The 23,493-nt window shown below is 41.1% G+C and overlaps 1 protein-coding gene across 6 annotated transcripts in view; it reads left to right on the top strand.

Annotated features, from left to right (window-relative positions):
- Nucleotides 1-23,211, top strand: part of MGAT5 (alpha-1,6-mannosylglycoprotein 6-beta-N-acetylglucosaminyltransferase) — a 135,617-nt gene extending 112,406 nt beyond the window's left edge. For 5 of the 6 annotated variants that reach the window (XM_074828607.1, XM_074828609.1, XM_074828608.1 and 2 more), the window contains 5 exons: nt 2,097-2,243; nt 6,128-6,244; nt 7,053-7,127; nt 13,939-14,096; nt 15,759-23,211. In XM_074828607.1, coding sequence (XP_074684708.1) covers nt 2,097-2,243; nt 6,128-6,244; nt 7,053-7,127; nt 13,939-14,096; nt 15,759-15,957 — 696 coding nt within the window. In that variant the 3' untranslated portion in view covers nt 15,958-23,211. The remainder of the gene's footprint in view (nt 1-2,096; nt 2,244-6,127; nt 6,245-7,052; nt 7,128-13,938; nt 14,097-15,758) is intronic. The other variant, XM_074828611.1, reaches the window with a different exon arrangement.
- Nucleotides 23,212-23,493: the final 282 nt, after the last annotated feature.

Genomic DNA, 23,493 nt, shown 5'->3' with positions numbered 1-23,493 from the left:
CTAGATTCAGTTTGGGAATTTCAGCTTACCTGATAACAATGTGATGGAGAGTGATAAAAGATTTTGGAGAGTTGAAAGAAGTTGCTGGGGGGGGGGGGGGGGGGCTGTGGGCAGCTGTGAGCCAGACTGCCACTGTGGGTCAGCAGGTACCACACACACATGCACTGTTCCAGCCATCAGACACGTCCTTCTTTCTTTCTTCAAAGGTATGGTGCTGCTTAGAGGTAAGGTTGGAAAATGGATGCGAAACAGGTGGTAAGCTATTTATTATAGATTAAGTGTTGACAGTGTGCTCTGTGCTGTCAAAACATAAAACCATGTTTCTTTCCCCATGGAGCTTCCTCCTAAATAAACGGACCAGTCAGACACAGAACTGTTCAGCAGTGCACAGCAGCAGTTTATTAAAAAAGTGAAAAATGAAGCAAACAAACCAGCATTCTCTACATAACAGACAAACACAGAATCATAGGAGAATTGATACTTCAGATGGTTTTAATTGCCGGTTCTCAGCTGGTTTTCTGCCTGAACTAAGGAGTAGTTTAAATAAGTAACATTATGTGTGCAGATTGCATGAAATGTTTTTGTGTCCATAATTCATTATTTTCAAGAGATTACCTTTCTTTAAATTAAGCCTCTTTTGAGATGAGATTTAGTATGGTTTTTTTTCTGACTGAAAGGTAATATATTTTTTGCCATATATAAAACTTAAATTTAAATAATCTAGCTTTAGTAGAGATAGTCTTCCAGATCTTGTTTTTCATCAGCCACTGGAAAGTTTCCTGTAAGATTTAAATCTGCAAGATAGCAGAGAAACTTTTTGCAAGTAGGTGACTTTTTTAACCTATAAATTGAAAACTGAAATAACAATATTCAGCTCTATGCACTGAAGATTATATGTCCTCAACTATGCTGAGAAGTGTTAAGTTTCTTTTTAAAATGGTCCAACTCAGGTTTTATACTGTTGTTGCCATGGGTTGGAGAGGATTGATGCTGCATTGCCTGTGCACAGTACTGCCTATAGGTTTATGCATCAGTGTTAAGATCAGCTTCTAGAAAGAGCCTTCAGTTTTGCATCTTCTGTTACTAGGATTCACTTCCATGTTGCAGAAGATTTAATGCAGAATAGTGTACTTTGACCTCTTTGAATACGTACGTCCTGAATATGATCCTAATAGTTATGAAGATTGCTCTTTATTTTCTTGAAAAAAGCAGTAGTTTTTTATATATATATATATACACACACGTTAAGTCATGCAACAGTGCTGAGAAATTGCTGTTACAAATCAGAGCTTGTAATTCTCCCGTTACACACAGACGTTCAAATAAAGATGAAAAATTCTATATTTAATTCAGGGGTTTTAATTATGTTGGGCCAGGAAAGGGGTCAAGATCCAAATAAAAGGCAGACAACTCTGAAAAAATATTAAATTTCTTTACATTGGAGAAAAGCACTGCCTTTTCTAGAGCACCTGTAGTCTCAGCCGATGTAAGAATAGCTTTGTGAGGCATTTTTTCTCCTTCAGTTTACCTTGGAGGCGTTGAACCCTCTTAATCCTGTGCAAGCTCTTGCTGCCTAGGCACAGTGTCTTCAACTGATGTTTGCTGCCATCTACCGTTTTAATTAGAAGACTTAATCAGTTTGCCAGGAGCTTGTTCATATTGGCAAAACCAGCAGGTTAGTTGATGTGGGAGAGAAGGAAAACAGTAGGGTAGCTGTTCTGTGAGGTTGCTGCAGTAAAACCTGTACTTGCAAGAGAGCCCCAGCAGTTTCATTTCAACACCAGTCAAACCACCAAATTACTTTTTTTTTTCCCAAAAAATAACTGAAAGGGTCTGTTGTTGCCTCAGCTCTGTGAAAAATCACCTCAGATCATTACAGAAGATTATTGTCAAATTGTGTTTTACAGGACATTCTATTACTGCCTGGGTAGGAAGGGTTGAGCTGCTGAATTTCTCCAATTTTCTTCTTAACATTACTGTTTGTTTTCTTAGGCTGGTACATTTAGAATGCATTATTGTTTATTTTGAGTTAGCTCTTAGCTTTCAGCTTTTGTAAAGAACAAAAATTAAGATAGTCCTTGTTTTCTATTTCTCAGCTGTTCGTTGGTCTTGGATTTCCATATGAAGGGCCGGCTCCTTTAGAGGCTATTGCTAATGGATGTGCTTTTCTAAATTTAAGATTTAACCCACCAAAAAGTAGCAAAAACACAGAGTTTTTCAAAGGCAAACCTACACTCCGAGAGGTAAGCTTTATCAATCTTGGCAATTTCTGTATTGAAAATTACTGTGGATTTCTTTTAAGTAACACAAGATAGGAAAAATTGCATAAATGTTCACAGTTTCTTGCAAAAGGTATGCAACTGTCACTTTAGCCATTGATGGGATTATCAGTCATTTTTATAGGATCATCAAAAATTTTTATTAACATACTGTTAAGATCTATGTCTAGGTTTGCCTAGATGTATATTCTGCTAATTCTTACTGATAGATCATAAACTGAAGTTTCACTTGAAAACCTGATGTTCTGCCCCGGAACAGATCATGTCTTCTGATACATGATGTGTCATTTGAAAGCGGTCTTATTTTGTTGAAGAAACAAACATTACTGTGTGCTGTGCAGGAAGTAAATAGGTGTTTAAGTAAATTATAAAAATGCTGTTTGTGGGTTGTTGCGTGTGTTTTGGGATTTTTTTTTTTTCTCCAGAAAAGACCTGCTCAAGGCACTGTTGAGCAGCTAAAGTATTAATGGTCACAGCCCACTGTGTCTGTGGTTAAACACTTGACGACATTTGGAGAACTGACTGTCTAAGAGAACAGGAAAACCAAACCTCAAGCTTTCAAAACAGCCAGTGTGTTTAGACTCTAGTAAGAGAAAAATGCAACTAAGTAAACTAGCCCCTCATCCTGGCACTGATTTTTGAATATTTTTCTTCTTCAGTGTAGGTAGAATTCAGCCTATACCACTTGCAAGCATTTAACAGTTACGTAGCCATCTCTGACATTAGCACTTTTGCTTGTGTGTTCATAGGTTTGTATATACATATTTTCTTTACATACTTATCTGAAGGAAAAGCACTCTAGTAATACTTAGATGATGAGAACTTTGCACAGTCATATTTCCCAATTCAAGTTACGTTTGGGCTTATATAAATTGCATACTGAGCAGCGCCAGCTAGTTGATGAGCAAAAGACAGTTTCCCATTTTAAACAGGGAACGTAAATTCCTTACGATTTTATGATCCAGGACCGTGATTGCTTTTCAGCTGGTTGTGCATTCAGCTTGTACAGGGTAAGAGCTCAAACTCGCCCCTTCTCACAGCTTGCTGACAAAGGAGATAGCAGTAAGGGAAAAAAAAGTCTGTTTAAACTCTCTCCTTGGGCTTGGCACCTTTCAAAGCTTTTCTTCTGTGGGTTGCTCGACTGTTTGTCTCATTTCCAGTTGTTCTGTGCCGAGAGGCTATAACTGCTCAGGCTCAGTAAACAATCTGGACCCACTTAACTCTTTAGTAGGAATTCTGGTGCTTGGAATGCCGTGCTAAATCCTGCTGGCATGTGTTGGCACTAACAGAAATGCTGTGCACCTGACTTGCACAGAAAAATAATCCCTATAGGCTGCTTCAGTACAAAATAATATAATGAACATTCATCGTGAATATTGCTGCGTTCACATGCTCTGCTGACCTATCCTAAGAGTAACCTTTTCTCTAACTGGTTTTCACAACTGCATTTAGATCCGATTGGCAGTAATCCATGTGCTGGTTCTTTGGGATTAAGAAAGTCCTTAAATCCTTCTCTGTTTTTTTTCAGCTGTTGAAGGAGAACAAAAAAAGCTTGTCTAGTTCTGCAAATTGGCTATCCATAGACCAATTTGAAGATAAAGTCTGTGTTTAGTACTTTTGTAAAGTAACAATTGCAAGTCACTGTTTCTCTCTTGTTCTAAGTCAAATTTATTGGGAGGGGAGTTAATTGTTTCCCCTCTACCCCCAAGATGGGGTCCTGTAGTGAAGACTCTGTACAAAAACTGGAAATGACAATTTTCATTTTATGTCAGCAGTTGTTTTGTCTTGGGACATGATTTTACTGGGGGGAAAAAGTCAGGAAAAAAAGAAAAAATTCCTTCAAGCAGCTTGTTTTGTACCAGTATTTGTACCAGTATTTCTTCTCCATTCTGCACGCTCCACCAAAAGAAAGAAAACATTGTATGCTAGATGTAGTTGAAATGGGTACTTGGTGGGTGTGGTTTCTGCTTTTAGGAAGCAGAGGAAGGAAAAAAAAAAAAAAAAGACCTGAAATTAGAAATTAATTCCAAATCTATTTATAAGAATTCTTACAGATTTTAATTATAGACAGAGGGAGTATGTCCTGAATATCAAAAACATTAAGCCTCGGCTAATTAAAGCTTTTCAGTATTAGGAAATAGTCTTAATATTTTTTGAGAGTATAGATGTAGAATAACTGGTGCAATAAAAATATGTTGTCAGTTACTCTTAGTGCTTAAAACAGCTACTAGTCTGAGAAGTTTAGTTGTTTGGCTTCCAGATCAGATCTGGCTTTAATGTTGCTGTCTTTATTCTGTCTGACTGAGATGGTAGAGCAGTGGTCTAAGGCATAATTCCTAAAGCTTTATGGAATTTAAAACACTGGTTTATGTTCATATTTTTAAAGGTGCAATAGAAGGTTTTTTGTTGTTACTGAAAGCAGTAAGAATGTAGCTTCTGCCATCTGACGTTGAGACATAAGTGCCCTGGGAACTCAGCCTTGGTAATCACATTTTTAAGTACATATAGTTTTCGTGGCTGTAGAAATACTATTGAAAAAAGGTTAGAATATGTTTGGACTTTTTGAAGGAATTTAAAATATGCCGATGGCAGCACAGTGCAGTGGGCTGCAGGTGAATGTAGGCAGCTGCAGAAGCTGTCCGTGCGCAGAAGCATCCTGAGTTACCCGCCCGGCAGCTGCCGGCTTGCAGCCAGTCCGTGAGCCTCTCAGAGCACAGACTGATGCTAGCTGATCCCACATCTACCTATAAGACTGGCTTCTCTTGTCTACAAGCAAAATGCAGTAGGCAAAATTTTTGAAAGTAGTTTCTTCTATTCACTTGAGGAAGAGATCATGTACGGTGTGTGCCTAGTGCAGGAGAAGGTTCTCTCCAACAGAGTGTTTCCTACTTCAGATCTTTTGCGCTCTCTAGATTTTTCTTTGTATCATGCATAAAGAGGCAGCTGGATAAAAATTGTCTATGAATAATCTATCCTGGAGGGGTGGGGGTGTGTGTGTTTGTATTTATTTCAAAAGCAGTTGTCCTCTGAGGCCAGTGTGAAACACTCCCCTTTCTTCTGCATCTTTTGCTTCCTCTCAATGTGTTCATTTGCATGTTCTTCTCATTCCTGTGCAACCTGTCACAAAAATTACTTTTAGTACCATCCTGCTAGTTCTGAAAGCAATCTCTGATATAACTTTTCTTAGTTATCTACTTGGATATTTATTGAATTTGTTTTCTGACAAAGGTGGAGAGCAAAATATCAGTTAACAGTCTTATTGAGGTCAAATTACTCTTGTACTATCAGCAGAGAGAGTCAGAATTCATCCTAAGTGATAAAAATGATTCTTTATTCACTACTACTCACAGAAGCTTGGAAATGTTTGAAATTTGATGTAGAGATAGGGCGAGAACAACATCTGAAGGTGAGACAGGGCAACGATGACATCTCTTGAAGCCAGTCATGCAGGTCTAACCAGGACTGGTAGCAATTACAGGTTGTGAAAACGCAGGGCTGCTCTGTCAATGAGCTGTGGGGAAGCAGGGTCACGTTGTAAAAGTAATTTCAGTAAGCATCGAGTCTTCTGTGATGTGGGTCATTATGATGATCAAAGCCACAAAGCAGAGGTGCACAAATGTTACTTGTGATCTGCGTTACTATCTGGTCTTCAGTTTTCCAACTAAATTCACTCTCTAAATTTAAACACAGAAAATCTGAAAGATTACTCATAAGGAATGACAGTGACAGATTCTAGTTGAGTTCTTGTATTATCCTAGTGCATTTCATCCAAAAAGTCTGATGAAGAGAGTGAGAGGGAAGGATATCTTGACACACTGATTTTTACCAATATCTTTTCTTCCTTTCAGTTGACATCTCAGCATCCCTATGCTGAAGTTTACATTGGGAAGCCCCATGTCTGGACTGTTGACATCAATGATCTTTCTGAAGTTGAGAAAGCTGTGAAATCAATTTTAAATCAAAAGGTAAGAAATGTATCCTCAGTTTGTCATCAACACTTGAGGATGTACTGTGTACTACATGTAGAGTGCTTCCTAATGTTAGTCTCATTAAAACGGTGTGCTGCACTTCAGTAGGATATAGGGAAGAAATTTATTACTGCATAGCTGTGGTATCTGATTGTCATGTTTTAGTACTGGATAGGCCAGGTTTTTACCTGAAAAAAATGAGCATGAGTGAATTGACATAGAAATGTGCATTTCATATGTAAATTATACAGAAGTCTGTATTTTCTGTGTATTCAGTGAGGAAGTTTCATTGTTGATTCTTTGGAGCATCAACTCTTGACTGATTTTGTAGCCTTGACATAACTGCCACTGAAGTGCTTGTGCACTTACAGTGTGGAATTGTAATGAGGGCACTTCAAGAGGGCAAAAAAAAAAGTTTGCAGTAATTTTCAGAGGTATCCATTCTTTTTTATCATAATGTTTTCTTTCTCACTTGAACTCCAGAACTGAAACTAAGTTATAACATGAGCTCTGGAATCCCAGAGGGTCTCAGGCTAGTTTTGTATCTCTTACTTTGCAGTATTCCCTGAGATTCCTTAAAGATAATCACTGAGCAACTTTCATTGCCTTTTACAAAGGAGCAAAAATCAGCTTAAACTGCTGATGGTTTTGTGAAATTGTGATTTGTTAATGAGTTTATTTGCATTTATTGTTGCTACTTAAGCTATAATGTAGGGTTTGGAATACAAGCTTCTACCACACAGCACACCACAAAGTTCATTTAAACAAAAAAATCCTCTAACCTTAACACACTATGTTTCCACAGATTGACCCTTATTTGCCCTATGAATTTACATGTGAGGGAATGCTTCAGAGGATGAATGCGTTTATTGAAAGACAGGTATGAACTTTTATTGTGGATGACTTTTATGTTGGAGAGGGAGGACTCTCCATTTCAAAGCTTCTCGGTGTTGTTGCTGTTCAGTAGCTATGCAGTCCTTGGTGTTACATCAAAGCATAAAGGCAAAGTAATTTTTGAGTGTATATGTGACTTCTTTAACTGTGTACACACAAAAAAATCTTTGGATCATGAATTATCACATAAACATCGATACTTTTGTGGTAGAATTGCACTTAGGCTAAAGCCGCTGAGCAGATTTCTGAAGTATTTAATTTCAGTCAATAAAGGCTTAAATTGTTTGGAAACCAGTTACTTAAAGGACTTTTGGTCCCCATGCATTATTGCCAGCTGAGAGCAGCAGAAGATATTGAATTGGAGTAATAAACTGCAGAGATTTACATGGGATTCTGATTTCTAGAAACAGTATGTCTGCTTGGACTTCTGCCCAAGGCCAGATCTCTTGTAGTGGCCAGCTCTGCCTTTTGTTTTGGCTGCTGCAGAAGAGAGATAGGAATAACCTATATCTCTCATATGCCACTTAATTGCCAGGATTTCTATCAAAAGCACTGGGCATGCTCCTGTACTTGTATTTCTGAAAGTGGACAGTATTAAAGACAGTAATAAAGAATAACACAACTTCAGGTCATATGTGTAGTTAACATAAGTTATTTCCAGTTTCCTGGCAATAAACGCTTTAAGGTTTTTGCTGCTGTATTGATGACATAGCCCGTAAAAGTATCTCTGCTTCTTTTGATTCTTCTGCTTGAGTTAGCTATAATTGAGAGCTTTTGCCAATACATGAAGAAATGGAACTCAGTGTAAGGGAGAGAAAAACAGACAATCTCAAGATAGCATCTGTGGGGCAAACCTGTCTCTCCCCTCTGGACCTTCCCCAAGGGCTATGCCCCAGCCTGTACTGTGTGCTTCTGGGAAATAAATAGAGCACTGTAATTTTGTTCATTGCTTTGACTAATTGTCAAAAGCCAGTATTGTTTCACAGCCCCCAGGATGCTTAATCGTGATTATTAGTGCTGAGCCCGATTAACATGTCAAATGAAGCAAAACCATAGAATCATAGAACAGTTTGGGTTGGAAGGGACCTTAAAGTTCATCCAGTCCCAACCCCCCTGCCATGGGCAGGGACACCTTCCACTAGCCCAGGTTGCTCAAAGCCCCGTCCAACCTGGCCTTGAACCCTTCCAGGGAGGGGGCAGCCACAGCTTCTCTGGGAAACCTGTGCCAGTGTCTCACCACCCTCACAGTGAAGAATTTCCTCCTCAGATCTAATCTAAATCTACCTTCTTTGAGTTTAACACCGTTACCCCTTGTCCTATCCCTACAGTCCCTGATAAAGAGTCCCTCCCCATCTTTCCTGTAGCCCCCTTTAAGTACTGGAAGGCCGCTATAAGGTCTCCCCGGAGCCTTCTCTTCTCCAGGATGAACATCCCCAACTCTCTCAGCCTGTCCTCACAGGGGAGGTGCTCCAGCCCCCTGAGCATCTTCGTGGCCTCCTCTGGACCCGCTTGAGCAGGTCCATGTCCTTCTGATGTTGGGGACCCCAGAGCTGGACACAGCACTGCAGGGGGGGTCTCATGAGGGCAGAGCAGAGGGGGAGAATCCCCTCCCTCGACCTGCTGGCCACACTTCTCTTGATGCAGCCCAGGACACGGTTGGCTTTCTGGGCTGCGAGTCCACATTTCTGTCTCACAGTCAGTTTTCCATCCACTAATACCCCCAAGTCCTTCTCCACAGGGCTGCTCTCAATCCCCTCCTCACCCAGCCTGGATTTGTGCTTGGGATTGCCCTGACCCATGGGCAGGACCTTGCCCTTGGCCTTGTTGAACTCCATGAGGTTTGCCGGTCCCACCTCTCCAGCCTGTCCAGGTCCCTCTGGATGGCACATCCCTTCCCTCCAGCGTGTCGACCGCACCACACAGCTCGGTGTCATCAGCAAACTTGCTGAGGGTGCACTCGATCCCACTGTCCATGTCACCAACAAAGATGTTGGAGCCAATTTCTTATCCCCTCAGTGGTCCATCCATCAAATCCATGTCTCTCCAATTTAGAGACAAGGATGTCATGCGGAACACTGTCACATGCTTTGCACAAGTCCAGGTAGATGATGTCCATTGCTCTTCCCTTAGTCGTAGAAGGCCACCAAATTTGCCAGGCTCGATTTGCCCTTAGTGAAGCCATGTTGGCTGTCACCAATCACCTCCTTATTTCCATATGCCCTAGCATAGTTTCCAGGAGGATCCACTTCATGATCTTGCTGGGCACAGAGGTGAGACTGAATGGCCTGCAGTTCCCTGGGTCTCCCTTTTTTCCCTTTTTAAAAATGGGGGTTATGTTTCCCCTTTTCCAGTCAGCAAGAACTTCACTGGACTGCCATGACTTCTCAAATATGATGGATAGTGGCTCAGACACTTCATCTACCACTTCCCTCAGGACCCACAGATGCATCTCCTCAGGTCCCATGGACTTGTGCAGCTTCAGGTTCCTTAGATGTCCTTGACCCTGATCATCCCCTACAGTGGGTGGTTCTTCATTCTCCCAGTCCCTGCCTTGGCCTTCTGCGACTTGGGCGGTGTGGCCGGAGCACTTGTTGGTGAAGACTGAGGCAAAAAAGTCATTGAGTACCTCAGCCTTCTCCATATCCCGGATAACCAGGTCTCCCGTTTCCTTCCGGAGAGGGCCTACAATTTCCCTGGTATTCCTTTTCTCACAGAGGTACCTATAGAAGCTTTTCTTGTTGCCCTTGATGTCCCTGGCCAGAGTTAATTCTCTCAGGGCTTTGGCCTTCCTAACCTGACCCCTGGCTGCTCAGACAGTTTCTCTGTATTCCTCCCAGGCTACCTGTCCTCGCTTCCACCCTCTGTAAGCTCCCTTTTTGTGTTTGAGATTGTCCAAGATGTCCTTGTTCATCCCTGCAGACCTCCTGGCATTCTTACCTAACTTTCTCTTTGTCAGGATGCATCACCGCTGAGCTTGGAGGAGGTGATCCTTGAATATTAACCAGCTTTCTTGGGCCCCTCCTCCCTGCAGAGATTTATCCTATGTTACTCTGCCAAGCAGATCCCTGAAGAGGCCAAAGTCTGCTCTCCTGAAGTCCAGGGTAGCGAGCTTGCTGTGCGCCCTCCTCGCTGCCCTAAGGATCTTGAACTCCACTGTTTCATGGTCACTGCAGCCAAGGCTGCCCTTGAGGTTCACATACTCCACCAGCCCCTCCTTGTTGGTGAGAACAAGGTCCAGCATAGCACCTCTTCTCGTTGGCTCCTCTATCACTTGGAGAAGGAAGTCTTAATCAACACATTCCAGGAACCTCCTGGATTGTTTATGCCCTGCTGTGTTGTCCCTACAGCATATACTGGGGTGGTTGCAGTCCCCCATGAGGACCAGGGCTTGTGAACGTGAGGCTGTTCCTGTCTGTCTGTGGAGGGTCTCATCCCCTTGGTCTTCCTGGTCGGGTGGCCTGTAGCAGACTCCCAGTATAACGTCTCCTATCCCTGCCCTCCCTTGAATCCTGACCCATAAGCTCTCGGTCGGCTCCTCATCCATCCCCAGGCAGAGCTCCGTGCACTCCAGTTGGTCACTGACATAGAGAGTGACCCCCACTCCTTGTCTCCCCTGCCTGTCCTTCCTGAAGAGCCTGTATCCTTCCATTCCAACACTCCAGTCATAGGAGCCATCCTACCATGTCTCTGTGATACCAATAAGATCACATCCCTGCAGGTGTGCACATGTCTCTACCTCCTCCTGTTTATTCCCCATGCTACGTGTGTTTGCATAGAGGCATTGAAGTTTGAGACCTTACTTGGAAGATTTTGTGGTGGGAGGCAGAACAGAGAAAGCAGCAGAAGCTTGGAACGGGAACAGTGATGCATGGAGTTGATCTGGTTCAGAGGTTGTGGGGAGCATTAACCATGAGAGTGTGGTCTTCAGGGGATGTTTGAATGTGAAGAGGATGGGGCCAGATACACTCACCAACAAGTCACCCTATGGGACAGTGAAACTGCAGGATTTAAAGGAGATGTCAGGAGTTTCCCTTTTGGGGCCTTGGCTCAGGATCAGGAGGGAGGACAGTGTTCACAGGAAAGATTTGGTCAATTCCCCGAATCTTCAGATCCAGCAGCTGGGCTGAAGGTCTTTAGGGGCTGAAGAGAACTACTGTGAGCTCTGGTTTCACATTTAGCAGTGCCACCTTCAGCTGGCTTCAAACAGCTTTCACTCCAAACTACTCCCTCCTGCCAGTGCTCTGCCCCTGCCAGCGGCCCAGCGTGGCTGTTAGGTGCGTCTGTGCCATCTGCTGAATCCACCCCTTGATCCTTTTTGCTCTGTGGCTGCACAAACAGTTGTGTCAGCTCTGCAGAGCGGCAGCACAGGGTGGGAACCAAAGGGTGGGACTGCTTCAATTGGCACTGCCGTCAAAGGAGCAGCCAGGCAACTGCAGCCGAAGCAGCTGCGGGATTCCCTGTTGCAAACCTGGGAGCTGTTGGATGAGGCAGGCTGGGCTGATGGAACAGACATGCTGACTTTGAAAGATGTGGTCAAGCAGAGTACTTGGTAACCCAGCAGAAAATGTTTTTGGCAGGGCTCTCCTAGGTTAGCACACTGACTTGGCTCAGCAGAGGGTCAGCTGAGCGCCAGAGCCTGGCAAAGAGAGTGGAATGAGGACATTCATCCAAGAGTAAGAAGAGCCAGAGGGAGGAGGACACGTCCTTTGATGGCAGGGCTAGGCCTGTCTCAACCTTGAAATAGTGGTTATAGGTAAAACAGACATAAACGCTGTCTCTGGTGAAGCTTAACCTTCTGTTCCACGTAACATCTTTATTTTATCCTTATGCCTATAGTGTTGTGGGGCAAGCTAGACTGGGGTGAAGATACCAAGTTTAGGTTGCTTTTGGTGGTTGATAGGAAAATTAGCCAGAGACAGCAAACAAACACTGCGTACTGGTACCTGTGAAGGTGATGTGCTTCGAGACATGCTTCAAGGTGCCATAAGCTGAGGAAGGCTTCCAGCCAAGCTATGGACTGGAAATGGGAGGCTGTGCCCAGGTTTTGTGAATAATTTTCAGCTAAGAGATGTTAAAAGCACAATCCCCCAGCAAGTGGTAAAGCCTCACAAGTGATTCAGCGTCTTGGAAAAACTTTTGTCTTATGCCTGCACTAGCTGTGAATCCAATCCAATGTTACAGTATTATATTGTGTATATTACATTAGTATATATTACGGTATTGGATTGAATTTTGAACCTATGTAGATTTACTCCTGCATCTAGTATTTTAAATATTGATTTATAGAAGGACAGAATAAGCAAGGCGCTTAAGTCCAAATAGCAAAATTACCTTTTTGAAACTACCTCATTAAAAAGTTCCTCCAACCATCTGTTATTAACCTGGTTTTTTAGATCCTGTTAATATTCTGCCAGAAATATGCTCTAAAATTACTTGGGTTTTTCGCATATGGCACAAGGGAATGGCTTAGAGCTGCATCAGGGGAAGTTCGGAATGGATCTTGGGGAAAAAGTTCTTCGCTGAGAGGGTGGCCAAGCACTGGACCCAGCTCCCCAGGGAAGTGGTCATGGCGCCAAGCCTGTCAGTGTTCAAGAAGCGTTGGGACAACACTCCTAGATGTATGGTTTAGCTTTTAGGTTGCCCTGTGTGGAGTCAGGAGTTGGACTCTGTGATCTTCGTGGGTCCCTTCCAACTCGGGATATTCTGTGATTCATAATTGTATAATATTAAATTCATAGTTAGACCTGGGAGTATGAGAACTTCCTCCTTCAGCAGAGGAAATCTAAACAGAGAAAAAACTGCTATTGAGAACTGGTAAATGATTTATAGCTTAGCTTCATTAAAATTTCAAGTAGTTCAGCCTTTCTAAGCTTTGGGTCGTGGTGTGGGACCTGTTCATACAAGTATTAGTTTTGTCAGGTGAAAGCAAACCATGATGGACTGGGCCCACATTTTTGGATCACCTTTTGATGAGAGTTGCCAAATGTTAAAATAATGGCTGAATATCATGGACTGTTATATAAAACCAGTGATTACAATTTTCTCTATGCTTTTTTTCATTTTAAATGTCAAGACTATAAGAACTTGTCTTTGAATACTTTTTGCTAGCAGGTGTGTTCAGATATCATTTCTTCCTTCCCTCTCTCTGCTGCGGTGACACGACTACATGCATTATTTATAGCCAATTTTCTTCAGTGTTGGGAGAGCACTTTTACTAGCAGTTCAACCAAGAAGAGCAAACAAACTCTTTGAATCTGGTTGCTTTATAGAAATCTTTAGTCTTTTATGAGTTCAGCTCACTCCATAACGCTGCGAGTCCCCTGGTCCTTTCCACGTGGTTCTCCACATGGGCCTCTTGAGACATTTCTCGCCTACAGGGTAACTGGCCTCTGGGATTCTTTTCCTACTAGAACTTCCTCCTGATATTTGTGCTGTTATAAAAATAGTTCTGCTAACACCGAGTTAGTGAAACGGGAGTCACTGAGAAAGCCAAAATAGGTTGGGTGTGTGGAAGTAGAGAGACTAACTAGAGTTGCTTATGATAAATTAAAAAAGGTAGAGGTAGGAAAAAAGCTTGTTTGGGAAGAATGATGCTACCACATTTCAATCAAAGGTGGTAATTCCCTCATGCTAAAAAAAAAAATCTTTTTAAATGTGCTTAAATTATTGATTTTAATACAACTGAAATTTGCTGCAAAATGAGTGTTTGGGTGATGATAACTGCTTATTTTACTAATGGGGAAAATTGCTGTCAAGGGACTGGATGCATCATAATAAAATGTGATTTGTCACTGCAGGATTTCTGTCACGGGCAGGTGATGTGGCCCCCATTAAGTGCCCTTCAAGTAAAAATTGCTGAACCTGGAAAATCCTGTAAACAAGTTTGTCAGGAAAGCCAGCTCATCTGTGAGCCTTCCTTCTTCCAGCATCTTAACAAGGACAAAGCTTTGCTTAGGTAAGTATTTAAAAGCACAAACATATTATTTGGTGTCTTTATTGCATGGGGTTTTGCCACTCATGCAGATTAGTGTACGAACTCTGTGAGAAGTGCTGTCTCACTCACAGCTGTGAGGTTAGCTGTCATCCTTCGTAGCAGTGGATGGGAGAAGTTACTGCTGCGCTGAGAGCACCGTTCCACATAGCATGTGTTTTTGCAATGAGGAGTACAGCTCCGAGGCCAAAAATTTACATCTCTTTATTCCCCCTTCATCTCCTCCACGCACGCTCTTTACTCAGGCACTTTGGGTTGCTGGCGCTGCACAAAGATGGAGGGCTGGCGATGCCAGGACTATAATTGTGTTTAGATGGACCCTTCGCAGCCCTGGCTGAGCTGAGCAGGTGCACTATTCCATAGCTTTTGCCATACCCTGAGAGTTAGTGAACTTGAGTGACTCTTAAAGCTAATCCTAACTGTGCTCAGTCACCTGGGTCAGAAACGAAATGCATTTTTGCTGCAGTAAATAGAGCTCTGTACACATTGTGTGATTTCTATCACATAATTTTTGAACATAGCTCTTAGAAAGTGTTGCTTTTATTTATTGAGCTCCCTCTTTGGTCACAATTAACATCCAGACTGAACCATCTGTAGTCACTGGCAATTAGCAATTACTGTTTCTGCAAACCTTTTGCCGGTATTGTCCTAGGTAAAGAATTGTGAACCCTTGTGCATTAGAGGTAGTAGTACCAATTTATAAAGCTTACCAGCTATGCATTAAGGAAATTAATGTTGCTTTTAGGTGCTGTCTCTTTGCAAATATGTCTGTGTTCCTTTCAGAATGAAAACAAAGCACTCAAAACTGGTCTCCAACAAATGACTGCTAGGGAACCTGCTTTCTATCCCTACTTTTTGCTAAATTTAATTGTAGAAGGTTTGTATTTTTGTAGTTTGTTTGAAAAGTTGTAATTTCCAGTGGAGTTCAGAAGCAGCTCATATAAAAACTGTGTCAGGCTTCTTTTCTAGCTGTCTAGACAAAATTATAATTCTGTGGAAAAAAAAAACCCTGTTAAATGCTGAAAGCTAGCAATGTTTCCAGAATAAGTGAAAAACAAGCCAGTGCTGGAATTGCTATACCCTCGTGCTTAAGCTTTGTGGTCAGAAAATGGCAAGTGGAATTTTTCTTTTTTCAGCGAGCTAGCGCTAGCTGGTTCCTCGGAGCAGCGGGTCCTGCTCTGAGCGGCTCCCGCTGGAGCACAGCAGCGTCGCCTCGTCCTCACCGCGAGCTGCTCAGGGCTGCCCGGCACGTTGGGCCTGGCCTGGGGGAGAGCCCTGCTGAAATCAATCAGAATATCTCCTGATTTCAGATTCTTGGTTTTGTCTTGCTAGAATTCCACGGTGTATTTAAATATTACGCTGTGGGGAACAGTCAAAAGCATTTTTTTCCCTTTTTAACTTCTTTTCATTAATCTTTAGGAAACGGAGTAAAGCTGAAAAGGCTGCACTGCCCTCTGCAGAGAGAATCTGTGGAGGCGAAATGAGTTATGTTCTGGAAATCTGCAATTCTAAATGTACTTGATTTAGGATGTAATATAGCATTTTATTTTATTTTTAGCGGGGAAGGATGAAAACTGTACCGAACTCCTGTAAACTGTGATTTAGATCATGTGCTTTGCTTTTTAGGCATAATATCGAATGTCTCACCATGGAGTCTGCAAATGATATTCTGGTCCCCTCTTTCGATGGAAGAAGGAAGCACTGTGTTTTCCAAGGTGACCTCTTACTGTTCAGCTGTGCCGGATCCCACCCAACCCACAGAAGAATCTGCCCCTGCAGAGACTATATTAAGGGGCAGGTTGCACTTTGTAAAGACTGCCTATAGCAGCAGCAGAGCTTCTTTGAGTTGAGGACAAAATGTAAGTAGTTTTGAGAGGAGCTACTTATTACTTCCTGCACTTTTGTCCAGGTTTTTTGCTGCAGGCAGAGCTATCATTGCTGGGCAGAATTATCTACTAAGAGAGGAGGGATTCATAAGAAACAGCTAACTGATTTTTTTTTTCCTATAAGAACATTTGCAGTGTAACTTCAGATTCCTTCATCTGTTTGCAAAGAGAAATGAGTTTCATGCTCTACAGTGATTTGAAGATGACTGCACAGAATAGTTTGTAGAAAATTCCCAGACCCATCAAACTTCTTTTTTTTTTGTTGTTTGGGTGAAGTGTTTTCTATTTTTTTAATGAGTTAGGTCATTCCTCATCATGCTTAGCTAAAGGATCTCAACTTCATTCCAGTAGAAAATTGAAAAAAGTGTGCTTGAGGGAAGGGGTACAGGGGAGGGAGGACTAACATTTTATTCTGGGTGCACTGTTTTGGGTACTGCTTTAGCTTGACTGGCTATAAAGTGGTTTACTTCACAAGAACTTGGAATCACAAGATAGCTCTGTACCCTGTTATTGGGTTATCTGGGCCCAGTTCTTTTTTTGTTTTGTTTTGTTTTTAAAAAATCTTTGTATACAACAAGGTATTGTCTGCATCACAGCCGCTGCATCGGAGCAGTCTAAACAAGAGTATCATGAATGAGCAAATAGGCACTTGCCAGCATGTGACACATGTTGGTGACTCGACAACTGACTAGGGTTGTGGCATTCTTCAGTGTGGAAAAGCTACAAAAACATACTGCCATTTTTGGAATGGACTTGTCACAGTTTACTGGTCCCATTTAGAGAGTAATCCTTGGAATTTGCCCATGCTTCTGTTGTAGTCTGTCTACTAGAAATACTGTGTGAAGCAAAAAGTATTCAGCATCATTGGAGCAATATTATCTTTAGAGCCTCAGTTTGCTACGGCTTCCAGTAGTTAAAGTGTTGCTGAATGACATAGAAAGGTTAAACTAAGCTAACTATAATTATCGTACGGTAGAAATGTAAAATGTCTTCATAACTAGTTAGTTTTTTTAAAGAGAATTTTTTTCAGAAGAACGAGTAAGAGGAGACAAACAACTGCTAAGAAAAGTATCGATCAGTCTCGTGGGTTTTTGATTGTTTTTCTGTTTGGGGGGGTGTTTATTTTTTTTTCTTTTCTAGCAGGCATACCAGTTACAAATTTAGAATAAAACAATTCAGGAGTTTGGAATTCCAATCAAACTTCATTTTTTCTAGAGCAGCAAGTTAAATCTTCTAAACTGCCTTCTTTTTGTAGAGGTAATTTTTGTTATTCTCAGCAGAAGGTGGCATGCTTGACAGCACCACTTGTAAGAAAGAAAATGATATGTGAAGATTAGTGAGAAACAGATCTGCAGTGTATTTTGAAAGCGGTCATAGTCTGCAGGTTTACAATTTGGATGTGCTCTGATCATACTGGAAAAAAACCTCAAATCAACATGAAGCATTTTTTCATAAAGATTAACCAACATTACCAGGTAATAGTGAAAAGCACAGATACTTTAAATTTTCCTTTCTTGGATATATCTGGTTGGTTCAGATTTTTCTTGTAACCAGCATTCATTATCTGTGTGTGAATATTGATGTATCTCTTGACCTACCAAAGACCAAGCAAGGGAAATGCTATTTCGTCGTGGATAAATTCTCAAGACCAGAGAAGAGAACAGAATATATTTACAGTTTCAATTTAAAAGCAGTGAATTTACTTTTTCAAGTTTTTCATTTCCTGCCTCAGCACTCCTGTAACACTCCATACCATTGCTGGGGACTACACAGGAGCTTCATCCTGAGAGATTGTTGAGTATCCAAAAAGGGTGTGTGGGAGCTGTTGAACAGCAGGGTCACCAGTACGATGATAAAATCTGCTGTAGTTTAGAGTAATTTTCCAGCAACAGAACAGCTGGGTTCTATAACAGGAGGCAAAATTTTGTATGAAAAGAAAACAAACACAAACTGGTATGAAAACCTTACACTTACCATAGCTCAGCATTTGCTTCAGTCAGCACAAATGTAGTTTGCCATAGTTTGAATACCCTGGAAAAGCTGGGGGAGGAGGATTGGAAATGGGTCTGAGCAGGTGCAACAATTCATTTTGTATTTATATAAAATATTCCCCACATACCTGTGCATATTTGTGCAACTGGAAGATCCTGCATATCAAAGTATATATGCTTCTGCCTGGTGCCCAAAGTAAAGGCAACAGCAGAATTTGGGTTCTTCAGGCAGGAATTTAGTTTGGAATGACATATCACAGAATTACGTCGGAAACAAAGATTTGTATGTGTGCACTTAAAGAATGCAAAAGACGTAGTTTTTGCTGTAGTGTAATTCCTTGCTGTAAATACATATTTGCTTGTTTCCCCCCCACTGTATGGTCCGCAGGGCATACTGCATTTTATTTTGCCTCTAAACCTTTAAAGATGGGAGGGTTTTGGTATTTGTTATTATAAGATTTTCTGGTCTAGTGCTTTGCTCAGTGCTAAGTTTGCCTTTACCACAGCAGGGAGAGTCAATTATAAGCTCTGTTTTTTTCATGCTGTAGCACTGTTTCTAGTCTACTGAACTGAATTACTGCATACTGGCAAAAATGAAACAGCAAACACCAATGCCGCTTGCATTTCAGCCAGGGACAGAACATCTACATTGGCTTCGGAATCGGTTGGGTCTGATCCTATTTCCACTGGAATCTATAGAGAAGACTCAATCTTAAAAAAGAATCAAGACTTATAATTTGATAGGCCTCTTATTAATTTTAAACTCTCTTTTAAGAAGAAATATTACTTCTGTGAAATACAGCTTCAGTCTAAATTTCTGTAAAAAGAGACGATCACATGAGAACTGTAAGTGCATAAACTTTGTACACGTTACTCACTAAACCTGATACAGCACTCCCCCATCACACAGCAGTGTTTGTTCATGCGTTGATAAATAAGTGAATCCTTCTGCAGGTAAGCACTCAGGCAAATCCATGAGGGACTATTTAAAATTTTGAATGATTTACTAAAACGTATGAGATAGATATATATATATATATATATATATAGATATAGATATAGATATATATATATATATATATATCTATATCTATCTCCACATTTCAGGACAGAGGGCAGCCTTCTGTCCAAGTCCCATACCTATTTTCCTTCCTAATTAAAGAATAAAGGTGTAGTCCAATTCTTGCACTTAAACAAGGATATTAGAGATGGGACTGTGCTACTATTTTTTAGTCTGACAGTAAAGCTTGCAGCTTCCATTACTCAAAAATCAGGTTTTTGCATGACTTGCATTTGAATATATTGATCAGCAGTTGATGGGAAAAAAATGTCAAAAGTTGAATATAAAAACATTTTACAAGCTTTTAAACATATCTATCATATCAAGACATTCTTTGTTTTAAAATTTTGTATTTTTGTATGTGACCTAGTTTTTTTCAAAAATCTTGTTCCTACGAGATTAGAAAACTTGAGAGAAGCATTTACATATTTATTAAAATTAACATAAAAGGCTTGCCTTTGAAAGGTAAAGTTGCTAAATACACACTGTTTAAAAATGCCAATAAAAACCTCATTTATTTCATATATGCAAGTTGATTTGCACATGTATAAATAGAGTTGCTTTTTGCATTTTTTGCTTAGTTTCTATGTTTCTTTTTGTAATTTATAGTTGCAGCTGTGTGTTTGCTTGTTTATATCAGATTATGTTTCTCCTACAAATATTTAATGTTTATGTGCCTTTTTTTTTACTTTCTTTGGGGTTTGGATGAGTGTTTGGAATATGGACACTGTCTGAACAAGTATAATGGAACACTAATTACAGGTAAAAATAGTGCTTGATGACTATACAACTTAGCGGTATGAATTTTGAATGTTGTTAAGTAGTGGAGAAATCTGTTGTAAAACTGTAAGGTAAGGGTTAATAAGATAAAAGATACTATAACTTTAATAATTCTTGCAAAACGTTGCTTCTGCAAGCAGAATACCCTTTACTGAATATCTGTAATTTGACATGAGATGAGAGCTCCTGCTGGGATGGGATGTCTGCTCAATGACCAGAGAGCAAACGAAAGCCGTTATATTCCCCAAGGAGACAATGCTAACAGGAAACCTCTAGAAACAGCCACATCTGATTTGATCAGCAGGAAAATTGAAGATCCCCATTAAAGTTCGTGAGACGTTGGTTTTTCGGATAAAGACGTCTGTACGTGGAGGTGCACGGGGTGGTTCCCGGTGCTACCAGGAGAATACAGTCCTTTTATGATACCTGAATTTACGACTCTCAGTGCGGAAGGGAACTCTGGATATTCAGCTTATTGCAGGTGGTTTTAATGCTACTACTTTTCTGCAAGAAGAATATTTGGCAAAATAGCTGCCGATCAGGTTTCGGTTGGAGATCACAGAACGGGGTTGCAGACAGCCAGGACTCTGCATCTGCCCCGCTCAGCTCTGCTCCAAATACATGTACCGGCTTTTGTGACTCGCTTCCTGACAGCATTCAGACGTGCTCAAAGTTTCTGTTGATGGCAGCTGCAAATCAGGTTGTTAGCCAATGTCTTCTCTCCTCACTTGCTCATGTTGTACTACTATTCTTTAAAATCCTAGTCAAGGTCCTCGATTTATCCTTGATACGAAAGACATGCCCTCCCCTCTCAAGAATGAGTGGCCCGTCTAAATTACAAAGATGATTTACAAGTTTGCAGCACTTTTCATATAAACAAAATCTAAATTGCTTTCTCAGGTATGTATTTTGCTCATAGTGCATTTCAGGACCAGATTTTGCTAGTAAAATAAATTAAATGGGATGAATCAGGCTGGTTACAATCTCATCCAAGTCTAATTAACTTCATGACTCCCACTGGCTTCAGAACTCCTCCATTAATTTTTCTTCAAATTAAAAAAACAACTCTCCCTTTTTAATACATATAAAGCACTCTATCTTACAAGATAAAGACCAAACACTTTCAGGTTGCATCGTACACATAGCAGCAGCCAGTTTTCTTGCTGTTACAGCATATATCACCTTGGATTAAGTTGATGTTACTTATTATTAAAGTATCAGTTGAAAACTTGGTTAAAGAGCTCTTCAGGCTACACTTTGGAGTTGGAGGGTGGGGGGGTTGTTGTTTTGTTGCTTGTTTTTTTTTAAAGAGACTGTTAGTTATCAGTTTCCAGTTTCACAGTCTTTTTTCCAGGGGTGCTAACGTTTTGGCATGGCTGTTTGTGATGTTTGTCCCACAGCTGCTATGCCTTCAGCTTTTGACTGGCGATCTCTTTCCATTTGCCATTCTCCTTTGGTCCCATCTGTTTAGGGACCGCTGCAGAGTTGAGGAGAATACTGCACTGACAGATGTATGCTTTCGTTCAGGCTGAAAAGGCCACGGACAGATATGGTTTCATTGAGATATGCTTTAGTAATATTGCTGTAAATGTAACATCAAAACATATTGTTTTATGGGCAGTGACTTAATTCTCATCTTCGTATTTTTAAGCAGCTCTATAGGGATTTTTTTAAATTAGTCATTTCCAAATATTATATTTAAATGGAATGTATAAAGAGCAAACTCTGTGTATCAAGTGTAAGATGTTTACTGTAGGAATGTGTTGAAAATACCAGAGGCTGAACCCCAGAATGCCTCAGATGAGGCATCGTTCATGTTCTTTCTTCCAGGGAAAAATAACGAAGTGCAACCATTGCCAAAGTCTTGCTTTTGTAGGTGTAATCCTTTACGTAGTCATATAATTATGAACGTACAGTAGTATGTTTTAATTCAGGAGACCTCTCTCAACAGCACTAAGCCACCTGTTTATTGGATAAATAAAATCAGGTCTCAAAGTTTTGATAAAAAGAGTAGTAACTCCACCTTCCACATGCAGAAACTGCTTCGAAAAAATTCAGTTGTAATCAAGGGCCTAATCCCCTTCTCTCCACTGGGAAGGCTGGTGCAGGTGCCATGTAGCTGAGGTGGGCTGTGTATGGGAACAGAATTTGTCACGGCGGGGCAGAGCTCACTGACCTGCAGCCGTGCAGAGCTGCTCTCCTCACGTTTCACAGCGACGATAACACACGGCTGCTGCTCTGTACAGGAAAATACATCAGTATTGCACTGCGCTGGCCTACTTGCAAATATCAGCCCCAGGCCCGTGCTGCTCCGCTCAGGGCCAGCCACACCATAGAGGCTCAGCCCTGCAGGAGCCAGCACAATCCTTGGCTTTAAGGAGAGCATGTAAATAACGCTACAGCATTTACTGGAGCCGGCCAGGCGCTCGGCAAAGTGCATGCAACGCATCCTGGCGCGAACTCCAGCAGCTGCAACATGGTTTGAAGTATCAAATAGGTAATCATGTTAAATTGCTGTCTGAGGGCAGCTAACTTTAATAGGGTTATCCCCAGAACTAATTTGTTACGTTCATTAACAGGTCTGTGGCAGTACAGTGACAGTGAAAACCATCTTACAGAAGTCATGGGTTTGTTTGGTTTTCACAAAGGAATACAGCAGAGGAGAAGGAAATGGCAGTTTTTACCAAAGGCAAAAAGAGTAAATTTTATGAGAAGAGTTACCCTGAAGATTCTGAGAGAGCTAAAAGAAAACTAGAAAGGAATATTGCAAAGCTAATTTGAGCTTAGAGAAGTGGATCCCCCTGAGCTTGCTAGGCTGGCAGCTGCGGGGAGCCCTCTGGAGGGCAGTGGGGGGCAGGTCTTTGGTTTCTGGTCTGGATCATTCCCTGGGGGAGCCTCTCTCCATGGATGAAGGGGGTCAAAGTCTGAATAATCCCTGTAGCACTGTAAATTGGAAAAAAAACCTACTGACATCTGTAAAAATAAAAGATTGCTGCTTTTTGCAGATAATAATTTGGAGTCAATGAGAGTTTTTATATGTACATGAGAACTTCAGGGTCAGGCTGGTACTGTATGTGTTTGGTTTGAATTCTCTCCTAGAAGGTTGATCCTTTGTTTTATTTAAATGGTTGTGTTCCACTATATTACGTTCAAGCAGTTTGATTCAGAAAGAACAGAACACAGTGGTTCAGATACTGTCAAGTTACTGGGGTTCAATAGGATGGGATTTTTTTAATTTAAATTTTTTTATTTAGAAAAGTAAATGTCTGTACTTTAATGGCATAGAAAAATGCTTTGTTTTCACTGTTGTAGAAAAAATCTAGGGAGAACTTTATTTTTCAATAAACCTTTTTCTTGTGTGATTTGGATTTACGATTGCTTTGTGCTTAAATGGGAAGTCTGTGAGCTTCCATTTAGACAAAATTGCATTTGTGTGGCTTATCCTGGCAGTTCTGTTGCTGACCCACCTCTGCAGAGGTAAGTCACAGCATGAACAGTCCCATCTACCCACCGCTTGGCCGTAAGAACAACAGGCAAGTAATTATCTGTTTGCTTTGTTCTGTTTTAAACCCAAGTTGGGTAAGGGATAAAGTCAAGCCTCCTTTTAGGATGGCAGTTTTGCTGGAGGAGGAGTAGTTAGGAAT

This window comes from Strix aluco, chromosome 6 (assembly GCF_031877795.1).
Source record: "Strix aluco isolate bStrAlu1 chromosome 6, bStrAlu1.hap1, whole genome shotgun sequence".
NCBI lineage: Eukaryota > Metazoa > Chordata > Aves > Strigiformes > Strigidae > Strix > Strix aluco.
This window is presented reverse-complemented; position numbering and strand designations above follow the sequence as displayed.